The sequence below is a fragment of the Peromyscus californicus genome, unplaced genomic scaffold (genome assembly GCF_007827085.1).
Source record: "Peromyscus californicus insignis strain IS unplaced genomic scaffold, ASM782708v3 Scaffold_4__1_contigs__length_199733344, whole genome shotgun sequence".
NCBI lineage: Eukaryota > Metazoa > Chordata > Mammalia > Rodentia > Cricetidae > Peromyscus > Peromyscus californicus.
The window spans coordinates 109,647,474-109,662,689 of record NW_026294562.1 but is presented as its reverse complement, the minus strand read 5'-3'; the positions used below and the strand labels follow the sequence as shown (position 1 = coordinate 109,662,689).

The 15,216-nt window shown below is 41.6% G+C and overlaps 1 protein-coding gene and 1 long non-coding RNA gene across 2 annotated transcripts in view; one reads left to right on the top strand and one right to left on the bottom strand.

Moving 5' to 3' along the window:
* LOC128095243 (uncharacterized) overlaps positions 1 to 15,216 on the bottom strand; it is a 103,702-nt gene that overhangs the window by 70,481 nt on the left and 18,005 nt on the right. Inside the window, exon 2 of the long non-coding RNA XR_008213195.1 lies at positions 12,861 to 12,917. This is a non-coding gene — a long non-coding RNA (uncharacterized LOC128095243). The remainder of the gene's footprint in view (positions 1 to 12,860; positions 12,918 to 15,216) is intronic.
* LOC128095241 (lysosomal Pro-X carboxypeptidase-like) overlaps positions 2,887 to 15,216 on the top strand; it is a 30,053-nt gene continuing 17,723 nt past the window's right edge. Inside the window, exons 1-4 of the mRNA XM_052714061.1 lie at positions 2,887 to 6,160; positions 9,507 to 9,688; positions 10,518 to 10,675; positions 12,186 to 12,355. Coding sequence (XP_052570021.1) covers positions 6,065 to 6,160; positions 9,507 to 9,688; positions 10,518 to 10,675; positions 12,186 to 12,355 — 606 coding nt within the window. The 5' untranslated portion in view covers positions 2,887 to 6,064. The remainder of the gene's footprint in view (positions 6,161 to 9,506; positions 9,689 to 10,517; positions 10,676 to 12,185; positions 12,356 to 15,216) is intronic.

The following is a 15,216-nucleotide window of genomic DNA, read 5'->3' as shown; positions in this document are numbered from 1 at the left end:
ACATATGCAATGGACAGGGTATCTATTTAGCCATGGATGTCATTATTATAGGCTCAGTCTCTGTAAACTTCTTCTTCTGAGAAGTGGGTAGTCATTTTCAGATTGCACAGAGATCGTTTAGAAGTCACAAAGTATGCAGTTGGATGAGAACTAGGGATGCTAACGTTTTGTGTACATGTGTGCGTTGTAAGATACCCCATCTTCAGACTCCCAACTGCCTCTTTTTTTTTTTTTTTTTTTTTGGTTTTTCGAGACAGGGTTTCTCTGTGTAGCTTTGCGCCTTTCCTGGAACTCACTTGGTAGCCCAGGCTGGCCTCGAACTCACAGAGATCCGCCCGGCTCTGCCTCCCGAGTGCTGGGATTAAAGGCGTGCGCCACCACCGCCCGGCCCCAACTGCCTCTTCAGTGTGCACTCAGCTCAACATGCTACTCTCAGTGCTTCCTGGAGCCTGGCACTAGAGCTAAAGTCTGGATTCAGTAAATAAATGTAAAATTTGACAATGTATCATGGGTGATGTGTGCTTTATATTGCACACACAAGAAGTCACACGTCCCTTGCCTGATTGGCCATTTGTGATTTCAATATTGACCATTAGATTAAGATGATAATGGCCCAATATTTTATTGTAAAGTTACTTTCTTCCTTGTAACAAAATAGTGATGTCTGTGATATCATTGTGACACCATACAGAAGTTAAATTTTTCTGCTATATTTTTAAATGTTCTCAATGCCAATTAATAGCTCTTGCTCTAATCAGTAACATTGCAGAACAATGATTTTTCCAACTTAATGATTCATTTTGCACTAGCTGATACTTAGTTAGGCAGTTTTTCTTTATCAGCAGGACTGTTTGGTACTCTTTAACACATGTCTTGATTCTTTTTTTTTTTTTTTTTTTTTTTTTTGGTTTTTTGAGACAGAGTTTCTCTGTGTAGCTTTGTGCCTTTCCTGGAACTTGCTTTGTAGACCAGACTGGCCTCGAACTCACAGAGATCCGCCTGCCTCTGCCTCCCAAGTGCTGGGATTAAAGGCATGTGCCACCACCATCTGGCTACGTCCTGATTCTTTGCTGTTAATTCCCAACTTTAAAGCAAGGGATTGATTTAATAGGCATCTTAAGCAGGCACTCTTTAAAAATGTTCTTATACTTTAATGGATTTTCATGAATTCAATATTTAAATCAACTCCATTTTGTATTTCCTTTATGTTCTATTTGTTTCATGTTCATTGTATTAAAATGGTAGCCAGTGATGTCTTCTTGTAATTTACTTCTATATCTATTCATGTAACTTTACTAATTTTTGAGTGGGATTTCTTTTTTTGACAGCAAGATTTGTCAGCTGGTCTTGTAATTTTATCGTCCCAAATGTCAACCACTCACTTGACTAACAAGCTCTTGTTTCTTTTATTGAATCTTCTTTTGGGGGGCGGGGATAGTAAGGGGATGAAAATCCTGCCACTTTTGAGCCCTTTGAGCTCAGCTTGCTTAGAGCAGTGCTGGTCAGATTGCTTCTGTGGGTTTTTCATGCTGTGATTTCTCAAGTCCCCACTGCAGGCCTTGGAAAATGACATGTGGATCTCAGTCTGGACAGCAGAGGGCGCACTGTCCCTGGTGTGTGTGTGTGTGTGTGTGTGTGTGTGTGTGTGTGTGTGTGTGTGTGTGTGTGTGTGTGTGTGTTATCTATTGGTGGGACAGTGGCAATGCTTATAGACCCTTTCAATGGTTTACTAGGTCTTGATTGTGATACTGAAAATTTAGGTAATGAATATTCAGATGGTATGGGCTTTCTTTACTTTGAACAATAATGGAATTTATTCAAAACTGCTAAGAGAATAGATTCTAAGTGCTCTCACCAAAAAAGGTAATAAGTATGTAAGGTAATGTTATGTAATTAGATCAATTTGCTATTCCACAATGTATACACATTTTAAAAGATGTTGCACACTATATATGTGTAAAAATAGTTACTATAATAGTTACTACTGATAAAACCAAGTGAGGTTTAAAGTTTCTTTTGGTAATTTTATGATCCAAGTTGATTTTAGTCAATTTTTATGCTAATCTAATTACTTTCTTTGAGATATGTCTTGTCTGTTTTGTTTTTAATGTAGATTGATCATTTTGGATTTTATAATACAAAAACTTTTAAGCAGCGGTACCTAATATCTGATAAATACTGGAAGACATATGATGGTGTAATACTTTTCTACACTGGCAATGAAGGGGATATTACCTGGTTTTCAAATCATACGGTATGTGGTATGTGCACTTTGGTGAAGGTCACTTAAACAATTTGCCTTTTACTATGATGAGCTGGAGAATGTTTTCTGAGATCAATCTTGAAACTTTGTTTCCCTTTGTGGCATTGGGAATTGAACCCAGGACCTTGCACATGCAGAGGAAGTGTCCTACCACTGAGCTGTATCCCAAGGCCTCTTTAATTTTTAATTTTGAGGCATGGTCTGACTAAGCCACCCAGGCTGGCTTTGAACTCACTATAATCCAGGCACTACATAAATTTGCAATCCTCTTACCTTAGTCTCACAAGTAGCTGGGATTACAGGCCTGTACCACCAGGTCCTGGTTATTATTATTGTTCTTAATTATAAAGCTACTAGAAAGAAAGAAAAACTCACTAATAATTCAAAAAATAACAAATTTATGCAAATAAACAAGTCTACAAAGAATAAATATAGATATTCAAGAGGACTCCATGTTTCACTTAGTGGAACTGTAAGTGAAAAGAACAAAATTCTATTTTTAGAAAACTGAATTTTAATTAAAAAATCTTGATTTATTGAATATAGAGGCTTTTGAATTTCTTTCTTTCTTTTTCTTTTTTTCTTTTTTTTTTTTTTTGGTGCAGGGATTTAAGACAGGTCTCTCTACACAGTCCTGGCTGTTCTGGTACTCATTATTTAGATCAGGCTGGGCTAGAACTCATAGAGATCCACCTGTCTCTGTCTCCTGAGATATGAGCTGGGATTAAAGGTGTGAACCACCATGCCCAGTACATATTGTGTGTTTTGATTATGGCCTCTACTAGATAAATATAAGGGTGGACTTTTCACACACTTATTTGGCATTGTGCGTTTGGAGTTTAGTATTATATTAAGCATGTAATAAGTGCCCAATATATATTTGTTATAAATGAACAAAATAAAAGCAAAAGTGTAAGTAAATGTAAGAAGATGTAAGTTTCACCATCATGTAGGGAGGACAGAGGTGAAGCTGGTGGTGTATTTTAGTTGATCTTCCTGTTCGTTCACTTCTTTTATACTCATAAGTATTAACACAGTAGGACCATTAACTTGCTTCCATGCCTGTGTTTCTAGTTACCTTTCATTATACTTAAATCCATGAATAAAACTTAAATTAGAGCAAACGAAAAGATGACATCATCCTTCTTGGCATGTCAGGAACCTGTGAGTAGAAAATGTCAAATTTCTATCAAAAATACAGGCTCAATTGTGGTAAAGTAGAAAATATCATATTATCCAGAATGGAAGTATCTGCCATGGTGCCTGGTATGCAGGAACCTGCAGAAAACGCTTGCTCCGTGAGCTCAGTTGAAATAAAGATGTGAATTCACTCATAGCTCCTGAATTCCCATTTGTGATTTTTACCCCTCTCTTACAAGTGTTAAGAGTCTAAATATGTGGAAAGTAGAAGAAAGGAGATCCAGGACCTGAGTCAATGACAGCTGGAATCAAGTCTCATTGCCCCTCAGATTCCCGCTGTTACTCTGTGAGAAACCAGGACTGCCTCATCTCTTTTCTCTTCTTTAGATGTGGCTTCCCTTTTGTGCCAGAGCCACAGGGCAACTTCTCCTGCTCTTTAATCTAGGCAGAGAGCTGGTCCTGCCTCCAGCAGACCCCACTGCTGTACAGGCGCTGCAGTGGGAGTTAAGGCTCACGGGGCAAACTCTCTCATTAGAAGGGCAGGAATGAAAAGACGCTCAGTGTAGGAGCAGTTCCGGAGAGTTGACCAGAAAGAGATCCCAAAAGGGCAGATCCTCACCCTCCCTAGTCCTAGACAGCTTCCTTTGCAAACTAAAATATCACAATTGTATGTTCACCTCTACATACAGATTTCCTGAGAGATTGTATAGTAGTGAAGATGTTAGCCAGACGCAGAGGTTCGATTCTTATTTTGTTAGTTGGTTGTTTGAATTTGGGTAAGCTTTTAACTCTACAGTTCAGTCTTCCCATCTGTTAAACGGATATAATAAAAAAATACCTATTTCCTAGTGTTGTTTTGACAATTAAATAAAATTAAGGCACCTGTAGAAATATAGTGTTATGCTGTGAGATAGTTGTACACTGCATGAAGATATATTGCTGTGATTGCTTTAATAAAGAGCTGAATGACCAACAGCTAGGCAGGAGGTATAGGAGGGACTTCTGGGCAGAGAGAGGAAGTAGGAGGAGATAATCGAGGTGCAGAGGAGATGCCAACAGACATGGAGGGAGTCAGACATACAGAATGAAGGAAAGGAAAAGCCACATGGTAAAACATTGATTAATAAAAGCAGGTTAATTTAAGTTATAAGAGCTAGTGGGAAAAGCCTAAGCTAAAACCGAGCTTTCATAATGAGTAAGACGTCTTTGTATCTGTTTGAGGTGGGTGGCAGAAAAGAAAGTCCATCTGCAGTGTTAATACATGTTAACACATTACTTAGTCCTCTTTTGAAAAGTAAAAATACCCTTGAAATGGATGCAAGCAAATAATCGCTAATTGTACCATGCATCTGTTCGGTTAAGTTGCTTCCTGTCAAAACCTGAGGTCAGCTCCACAGAGGTCTGATCCTACTCTTAAGATATTCATAATCTGGTGCTGTAAGATATACATGTGAGTTCCTGTTGCAGCAGGTAGAATAGACTTCTTTGCAGCACTCTGGTGTTGAGGGGAGATGGACAGCTCTGCTGGGCTGGGGCATGCAGAGGAGGATGTGCTGAGCTGGGTATGGCTGGAACTGGAATATGTGGCTGGAGTAAGCAGCTCTGTGAAAGAGAAGTGGAGTCTTGACAAGCACAGGTATCAGGCTAACATGTCCATTATCCCCACAGGGGATAATAATTCCTTAGAGATGGCTCTAAACAACCAAAGCCATTTTGAGGTTCTTATGCCTTGTTAGGGAATAGTAACTTGTTAAACACAAACAGCATTCATTGGGAATGACATGGCTTTAATCCATGATATATGTCTAATCCACTGACCTGTCTGCTTGGGATGCTTCCTTAGGAAGGATTCAGAGGTCACCATCCAGTCAAAGAGAAAGAGGCAGATGATTAGTGAGAAGCCATCAGTGTGGGGGGAATAAGGGAGTCTAGTGGCCTTTGGTGACTGCTCTGCATTACAGCCTGTATTCAGTCTTGGCTCTGCCACCTGTGTGAACACTGAGCCTTGGGTCTCAGTGTCCTTGTCTGTAAAAGCACAGTGCCTGATTCTTGTTTATTGTGCTAATTAGGTGAATTATTACATGCAGTGGTTAGAACAGTATCTGACACATTGTAAGCAGGAATTAATAACTGCTGTTAGCTAATTTCCTAATATATAAGTTTAAAATCCTGAGGGAGTTTGGGGTGAGTGTCAGAAGAGGAGGTCACATTTGTTGTGCATGGACAATGAAAGCCTCGTTTTTACTCTTCCTTTGTTTCTGTGTTTGAGACAGGCTCATCCTTGTGAGCTCAGGCTAATTTGGAAGTTACTATGTTGTACAGGTTGGCTTTGTGCTAGGGGCTGGGGGCTCCTCTGTCTCTGTCTCTCTGTCTCTCTGTCTCTCTGTCTCTCTGTCTCTCTGTCTCTCTGTCTCTCTCTCTCTCTGTCTCTGTCTCTCTCTCTCTACTCCTGGTGCTGCCATACTTGGCTGTGGAACCCATTTTCAAAAGTGCAACAAGGATCACATATCTGTGCAACACACATAAATTGCACAATTTTTTTCCCCCAGAGAACACTTTCTGGTGTGGTTTAATATCTATTTTTATGGTCTGTAGAAGTTCAATGTGATATTTTTACACCCTAATTTTACTCCTGGATTTGTGAACTCTTTCCAGGGGTTCATGTGGGATGTGGCTGAGAAGCTGAAAGCTTTGTTGGTGTTTGCTGAACATCGATACTATGGGGAGTCCCTTCCCTTTGGTGATGATTCCTTCAAGGTAAGTACACATTTTTTTTAAAAGGTTGTCCTTTTCAGGGGGTGGATAGGACAGAGTCTGGTGTATCCCAGTGTGTCCTACCTTCACCTTCAAGTGCTAAGATTGCAGGTATGCAGCAGACAGCATGTCTGGTTTTATGTGGTTCTGGGCTTGAGCCTAGGGCTTCATACTTGATAGGCAGCCATCCTTCCAACACAACTGCATCCCCAGCACTGGTCATGCTTTTCATTTTTTTCTTTCTTTTCCTCTTTACTGTTTTTGAGATAGAATGGCATTTATATAGCTCATGTTAGCCTTGAACTCGTGATTCTTCTTTGTCAGTCTGCCAAGTACTGGGACTACAGGTATGTGAACTGTCACCAGGCCCAGAGGTTCTTTTGCTCACCTGGAGAGTACTTGTGGGTGGGAAAGAATTCTGGTTTCTGGCAGATCTTCTTTTCCTTCAGTGTCCAAGAACAGCTAGTTATGGCAGAAGCCAGGCAGGAGCAGTGGCAAGTGGAAACTCCACTGTGACAATCCCTGGCCAGCTTTGGGTTTTGGAACCCTAAGCCCCATCCATGGGTTACAGTCACCATGCAGACCTTGGGTACTGGGACCCTTGGCTCTTGGCAGCAGTTAGAGTAACAGCTCTTATCCTAGGGTTTAAGACCCTTGGCCTGGGAGACTTGATAGTTGTCTAGAATGCTTCTGGTGACCCAGACCCTTCTCCGGACTTTTATCAAGCAACCTTTTATTAGATCTCCACTCTGCGACATAATCTAGTTCTGCTTTTCTGCTTGCACTGGCCACTCTTGGGACTCTACTCACAGGAGTCCATCAAAGGAGCGGTAAACTGGTGTGGATGCCTGGTGAGAGGCTTCTGTTCCTCTCTCTCCTCCTACATTGCCCAAGTGCCTGCCTGAGTTTGTGACATAGCAGCTAACTTCTCTCAATGCTCCAGCCATTTCTGATGACCTGACCTAGGTAGTCACAGAGCATCACGTTTTCCACATTTTTTTTTAAACTTAGGCTTGTTTCTTTTCTTTTCTTTTCTTTTTTTTTAAAAAATTTATTTATTTATTATACATACAGTGTTCTGTCTACATGTGTCCTTGTAGGCCAGAAGAGGGCACCAGATCTCATTAGAGGTGGTTGTGAGCAACCATGTGGTTGCTGGAAATTGAACTCAGGACCTCTGGAAGAGCAGCCAGTGCTCTTAACCTCTGAGCCATCTCTCCAGCCCCCGTTTTTCCACATTTTTGTCAACTAGAACCCGGTCACTAGGCCTAGTGCAAGCATGAAAAGGGGAAATTGGGCTGCATCTTTGAAAGGAAGGAGTGTGAAAAATTTACAGATGTATTTTTAAAATACCCATTAGCCTTCTGAGTTCAGTATTATTTCACATTGCAGAGGGAAATGGACCCACACAGAGAGCAGAACCGTCGTGGAATTTGCTGAATGGGTTTCCTTTTTTTTGTGTGACGAATGTCTTGCATGGGCTTTTCTCTTCATGCCTGAGAAGCATTGTTTTCCTTCTAGTTCTTACAGCTGTCTGTGACTGGCCACTGAGCTTGTTCCAGCTATTGCTGTAGCAAACGTAGACTCTTTCTGGTAAGGAGGAGAGAGCTTATTTTGACTCAGAATCCTTTTCTTAGTTGTCTGCAGGACTTTGTTCATCTTCAACTAAATCTCGGACAGCTTAAATGTATCAAGACTTGAAATGCAATGACAACAGCCTCATATTAAACTTGGTCTCGTATTCCATCACATTTATTGCTAAAGGTTTCTATTATTTCTACAACCTTAACAAACCCTTGAGCAAAGAGCATCTAGAGCAAATGGCATTTGGAAAGGAGAACACAGAACGTGTGACAGGCTCTGGTGGATGTTGGGCATGTCGTCTTGTTGGAGGAACAAACGGTGTTGTTCCTCCAGGCTGTGTTGTGGTGTTTGAAATAGTGACACTTCCAGGGTAGGGTCAAGCCAGGGCTGCACTGTCAGGGAGGTGACAAGTTAGTACTTAAACTCCTTCAAGGACACACATACGGTGGGTTCACTTCTCCATGGCCAGCGGTCCTGCTGAAGGAGCTATGGCGCCCACTGAGGAGAAACACTGGGGTAAAGGGTGGAGAAGGGCGGGGGGACATGTCTGTCAGTGTCCTGAGTATTCCTCACTGTCTAGATCACTGGTGGCTTCCATAGCAGAGGAGCTCGGACCCAGGGCCTGGACTCTCCTCAGCTGTCCACCTCCAGCTCCCACCTCCTCTCTGCTGCCTTTGTCTGACAGGTAGACTGAGCTCTCAGGTCCTTTCAGGCCACTTCCTCCTTTCTCCTGGCTGCTGACAGATTTTGGAATTTGGCAATTGTTTCAGTTCCCTTTTGTGTGTGTGTGTGTGTGTGTGTGTGAAAGTGGTGAAGAGAAGCAGGCTCTGTCCTGTAGAACTGATGAACACCAAGCATGAAGGAGAGTTATATTCTCAGTGTCAGACACTTGGCAGCAATTTTAAAAAGTATTTCAGACACAGTGACAGTTCTTCTGCAACCTTATTTTTTACTTCAGAAACAAAGTGATCCCTCAAGCCTCATAAGATCATTGACATCCACCCACAAAACAAGACCTGTGCTTCAGGCTGCTGGCTTGGGAAGGCTACCTGCAGGAATGCCCTGGGTGCCCATGTTCTCCCTCCAGGCCAATCTTGTGTATTCCAGGGGACATTGAGCATATGATGGCAGGACCACTGCCATGTAAGCAAGCAGACCAAGAGCTATGACTTGACAGTTCCCCTTGGTGCTCATGGGAAATTTCTGCACATCTCACTCAGCCACAGGCTGGTTGTTTTTGTAAATGTACCTCAATTGTTTTATGTTTGGGAGAAAGAAAATGAAGGAATCTTACAAATGTAAAATAAAAATTACAAACCACATCAAATAGTTGTTTAAATTTCCTGACAAAATCAGCACTGTGGCAGCAGATTTTGTGTGGTAAAAATCCTTAATTAAACAGGTCAAGTTACATCTGCTGCTGGAAAGTAGTGTTTGGAGATGTGTTTGGTCTTGCTTTATGTATTGCATTTTTCAGTAAACTTACACATACACAGAAAGAGAGAGAGAGAGAGAGAGAGAGAGAGAGAGAGAGAGAGAGAGAGATTCCACTTAATGCAAAATGTATTATGTTCTACAAACTTCACTTTTCGTGAGTTGTTGAAATCACAACACCCTGTGATTTGACTGGGCATTTTGACTCAACTTTCTAGAAATTCTATTTGGAGAAAAGCTTCCGTGACTCAAGTTCTGTTCTGGACATAAACTGTGCCTGTGCCGCAACTGTGTCCACATTTACATCTGTGTTCACCCTCCCAACCCTCAGGACTCCAAGCACTTGAATTTTCTGACATCAGAACAAGCTCTGGCTGATTTTGCAGAGTTAATTAGACACTTGAAAAGAACTGTCCCAGGAGCCGATGGTCAACCTGTCATTGCCATCGGGGGCTCTTATGGCGGTGTGCTTGCAGCCTGGTTCAGGATGAAATATCCTCATTTAGTAGTGGGGTAAGTGCATTTGGGCTGGACTCGAGTACCTCCCCCCCCCCCCCCCCCCCCCCCCCCCCCCCCACCCCGCCCCCCGAGATAGTGTTTCTCTATGTAACAGCCCTGACTGTCCTGGAATTCAGTTTGTAGACCAAGTTGGCCTCGAACTCACAGATATCCACCTGCCTCTGCCTCCTGAGTGCTGGGATTGAAGTTGTGCACCACCACGCCTGGCTCCATAGCACTTCTTAATGATCAAAAGAAACTTAGAGATTCATTCTGGGTCAAGCGTGTTCCATGCTGTCATATAGATGTTTCTGGATCCCATCTCATTAACAGCTGTGTTATTTTTCTAATCATCTTGTTAAGGCTCAGTTTCTATTTTATTTTCTAAAAGCGAATAAAATATAAAATAATTATAAAAATATTTTTATTTGTTTTTCGTAGTTTTTATTAGTTTGTTATTGAATCTTTTATACAATGTATTTTCATCCTTCTCTTCCAACCCCTTCCTGATTCATCCCTTCTTCCCTGACTTACAAAACTTGTGTTCCCTTCTTCCTCCTCCTCCTCCTCCCCACTCCTCTACACCCATCAAGTCCCACTTGAGCTACCCACATACTTTTGAATACGTGGCCTTCTACTGGAGGGTGGCTGACCTACCGTTGGCCACACTATTAAAGATAACTGACTCTCCTTGTCCTAGCAACGGTCCATTGCCAGTTAGGAATGGGCTCACATGCCGCCTCCCCTCTCCACGCTAGGATGTTGTCTGGCTTGAGCTGGTTGTTTTAAAACTTTGCTGAGTCCCATTTTCTTCTTTCTTCCTGTCATTTCTCTGATCATTCAGAGCTCTTGCAGCTTCTGCCCCTATCTGGCAGTTTGAAGAGTTGACGCCCTGTGGTGTGTTTATGAAGATCGTAACTGAAGATTTTAAGAAAGGTGGTATGAAATGTTCGGAGAGCATCCTCAGGTCTTGGGGTGCCATTAACCGACTCTCCAATACGGGTAAGCTTTACCTAAAGGAATGGATTTACATTGTGTGTGTGTGTGTGTGTTTTTTTTTTTTGAATTGAATTTCACTTGTTCAATACTTCCATTTAATTAAAAAATATTTTATGTATATGGTTTTTCTACCTGCATGTATATCTGTGTACTATGTGTGTGCCTGATGTCCACCAAGGTCAGAAGATGCCATCTGATCCCCTGGTACTGGAGTTACAAATTGTTGTGACACACCGTGTGAGTGCTGGGAATTGAACCTTGGTCCTCTGGAAAAGCAGCTAGTGCTCTTAACTGCTGAGCCATTTTTTTTCCAGCTCCCGAACCCACTTTTTAAAATGCACACATTTTATTAAAGCACATTATAAATCTTAAAAATAAGAGAAATCAAAATTCATGAGCTGATAATTGCTTGATGTAATTATCGTCTAGATCAAGAGAGAACATTATCAGGCTCTCAGAAATCCGATGGCATTCTTAGTCACATCAGCACACTTGCATAGTCCATCAGTATCCTAATACCATCATCTTAGGGTGATTTTACTTGTTCTTGAATTTTTCAGTAATTGGAATTGTACAATGTATATACGTGGGGGTTTTCAGCCTGGTATCTTTTGTTCAATGCTCTACGTTAGCTGCATCCATTTTTATTTATTTATTTATTATGTACACAGAAGAGGGCGCCAGATCTCATTACATGTAGATGGTTGTGAGCCACCATGTGGGTGCTGGGAATTGAACTCAGGACCTCTGGAAGAGCAGTCAGTGCTCTTAACCTCTGAGCCATCTCTCCAGCCCCGCATCCATTTGTTTTATGTGGTTGCTTATTTATCCACATTGTTCTATAGTATTCCTATTTATTTTAAATAAAAATATTAAATATTTTTAATTAAAATGAGAATAAAGAATACTACTAATTTTGGTAAAGCCCATGATGAAGTTTAGTTTGTCTGTCATGGAGTTATCAGATTGTGTTAAAGCATTTTGCTGAGTGGTGCAAAAATTCTTGGTGAAATGGCATAGACAATTGTATTTTCTGTAATGCAAAGTGAAGAACAAGAGATCTGTGAAGACTTACGTTGACTAGCATTTTTCAGCTTCCAGCAATGCCATTCTATCCCCAGGCAGTGGTCTCCCATGGCTCTCCAGGGCCCTTCACCTAATGCCATTCTATCCCCAGGCAGTGGTCTCCCATGGCTCCCCAGAGCCCTTCACCTAATGCCATTCTGTCTCCAGGCAGTGGTCTACCATGGCTCCCCAGAGCCCTTCACCTAATGTCATTCTGTCTCCAGGCAGTGGTCTACCATGGCTCCTCAGAGCTGTTCACCTAATGCCATTCTATCCCCAGGCAGTGGTCTCCCATGGCTCTCCAGGGCCCTTCACCTAATGCCATTCTGTCTCCAGGCAGTGGTCTACCATGGCTTCCCAGAGCCCTTCACCTAATGCCATTCTATCCCCAGGCAGTGGTCTCCCATGGCTCTCCAGGGCCCTTCACCTAATGTCATTCTGTCACCAGGCAGTGGTCTACCATGGCTTACCAGAGCCTTTCACCTGTGCAGCACCCTAAACTCTGAGGACATCCAGCGCCTGAAAGACTGGCTCTCTGAGACCTGGGTGAACCTGGCCATGGTGAACTACCCGTACCCGGCCAACTTTTTAAAGCCTTTGCCTTCTTGGCCTGTCAAGGTAACAGGACAATACCTTGTGCTCATTTATAAACTACTTTGTGGCTTTCATCAGAAAAAAATGTACTGATGATCCAGGGGCTCCGTGGAGCTAGCAGTTTGGGGCTGGAATCCTGAGTTCAGCCATTTTCTGATTATGTTACCTTGGACATTTTAGACAACCTTTCTTAGCCTTAACTTCCTTTTCTGAGAATTGGAGATAAAAATGCATCAGTACTGTGTAAGACCAGTGCTTGGTGTTAATGGAATAATTACCAAATCCTGGGCTGTACTTTGTATATGGAGCCCATCCAGTTTTGTGATCTATGTATTATGTCTGAATGTGTGTAACACATGGTGGAAACTTGATAAATGACCACTTTATTGAAGTGCTAAGATTATTCAGTGAGCTGCTAAACATTCTAAATGCTACACACCATGAAGAGTAATCACTATGCTGAACACCAGAGTGGGAAGGGTACCTTCTAAGTGCCAATGGGAGGACATGACCTTACGCTGCTACTTACCCACCAGCATCCTGGACAAGGTCCTCTTCCTTCTTGAGTTGCCCTGTCTTTGCTTGTCTGCCTCAGGAAAAAAAAAAAGATATCAATGGTTACAAATGCTTATGATAAGATCCAAATAATATGGACCTGATAAGTGTAAAGACATTGATTTATAGGTTCTACAAGTGCATGACCACTGTCTTAGTTAGGGTTTCTTTTGCTGTGAAGAGACACCATGACCACAGCAACGCTTATAAAGGAAAACATTTAATTGGGATGGCTTGTTTACAGTTCAGAGGTTTAGTCCATTATCATCATGGTGGGGCATGGCAATGTGCAGGCAGACAGGGTGCTGGAGAAGGAGCTGAGAGTTCTACATCTGGATATGAAGGCAACAGGAAGAGAACTGAGACACTGGGTGTGGCTCAAGCATAGATGAGACCTCAAAGCCCGCCTTCACAGTGGCACACTTCCTCCAAGGCCATACCTACTCCAACAAAGTCACACCTCCTAATAGTGCCACTCCCTATGAGCTTATGGGGGGGGCAATTACATTCAAACTACCATAAACAACTTATACAAACTGAAGTTCTTTTTATATTTTAAAGATTCTTTTGCTGTCCACATCATTTGTTGTATATGTTCTTTAAGTAATGCCTTGTTAAGAACAAGAGTTTTAAAAAGCAAAAGATGGTTATGTTTTGAGGATACTTTTGACTCTACAGCTAGAATGGGCTGGAAATGAAAATCTAATTAGTTATACAAGAACCAAGTTTCAAAAGTTCTTCAATTGTCCCACTGAAATAGAATGGGCTGGAAATGAAAATCTAATTAGTTATACAAGAACCAAGTTTCAAAAGTTCTTCAATTGTCCCACTGAAATACTAAAACTATACCTTACTTAAAATTGGAATTAAGATAAAATAATTTCACTTGTTCTCAGAGTTATTTCCCTTTATGTATAAAGTAAAAACTTATACATAACAGGAAACTAGCATGCATTGAATTAAGCTGGGTGTTGATAACACAAAGTTATTATTACTATTTTGAGACAAATTATTATTATTTTGAGGCAAAGTTCACTTTGTAGCTTAGAGTGGTCTAGAACTGTCTATGTAGCACAGTCTGGCCTCAAACTCATGACCTCTTGCCTCAACTTCTAAGTGCCAGGATTACAGGCATGCACCCCTACACCTAAGCACAAAGTTATTAAAAAGAGCTGACATCTTTTAAGAGAGACGTCTTGTATTTCAACCTGGATTTAAATACCAAGTTTACCTCTTTGTATTCTATTGGTATACAGTGTAAAAACGACACATACATCATCACTCCCACTTGAAGAACAAATGAATTTTTAGGTACTATTCTAAACAGAGATTGGCAGACTTTAGCTACAAAGAACTATGTTTTAGGTGTGATGGGTCTGATGGTTTTCTGCCAGTTAGTTTTGCAGCTGAAGCATGAGAGCAGCCATGGGCAATCCGTGAATGAGTAAGAATGGCCAATAATGCTTTGTTTATAAACGCAGGTAGCTGGCTGCATTTGGCCTATAGGTTAGTTGGCTGGCTCATAATCTAGAAAGAACCATAGGGATATAGCTTTTTAATGTTCATTTTAAAGCTTATTTTATTTTGCAAAGTGACTTTTTTTGCCCATAGTCATTGTTTTTTTTAAACCCGAGATCAATTCTTGACGTCCTCTTTAATAATTTCTTGCCAAAATTATTCTATTTTTTTATTTTTTATTATCTTAAGGAATTCATTTTGTGAGAGGGTTTTGAAGAATAGAACCCAGGGCTTTATACATGCTATGCAAGGGCGCTACCACTGAACGACATTTCTAGCCTGAGATTGGGAAATTCTTAATTGCTTAGAATACACTTACAATTTTTTTTCTGGACCACCCCCCCTCAAAAAAAAATGAAAAGAAAACAAAAAACCCCCAAAACCCACTTGTCTTACAGTTGGTTCGAGAGCCTCCCATTGCCAGCTTCTCCTTCCCTTCCCACAGTCAGCCGCCCATTGAATTTTTACAGATTCTTTTTCACGGCACCTCGCTCCTAAACTGAGCTTCAGGATTGCTTTTCTGTTCTCTGCTCATTCTGCTTCTCCTTTCTTGACCCTATCTGTCCTCTCAACCCTCTAATCCCCGCAACACTACCCAGCTGGGGACTGCTCTTTCACTTGGCCGCCTCCATTTAGCCAGAACTCCGCCTCTTTCTGATGCACTTCCTCCTCTTTTAAAGGGGTGACAAACAGCAGACCTGTTCTGAGTCGCCTGTAACTCGGGCTTAGCCGAGCGAGAGACCGGGTGGGGTTGTGAAAAGACAGCAGGCTATTTCCAACTCTGCCTGTACCACGTCCATCGCTGGAGTGTC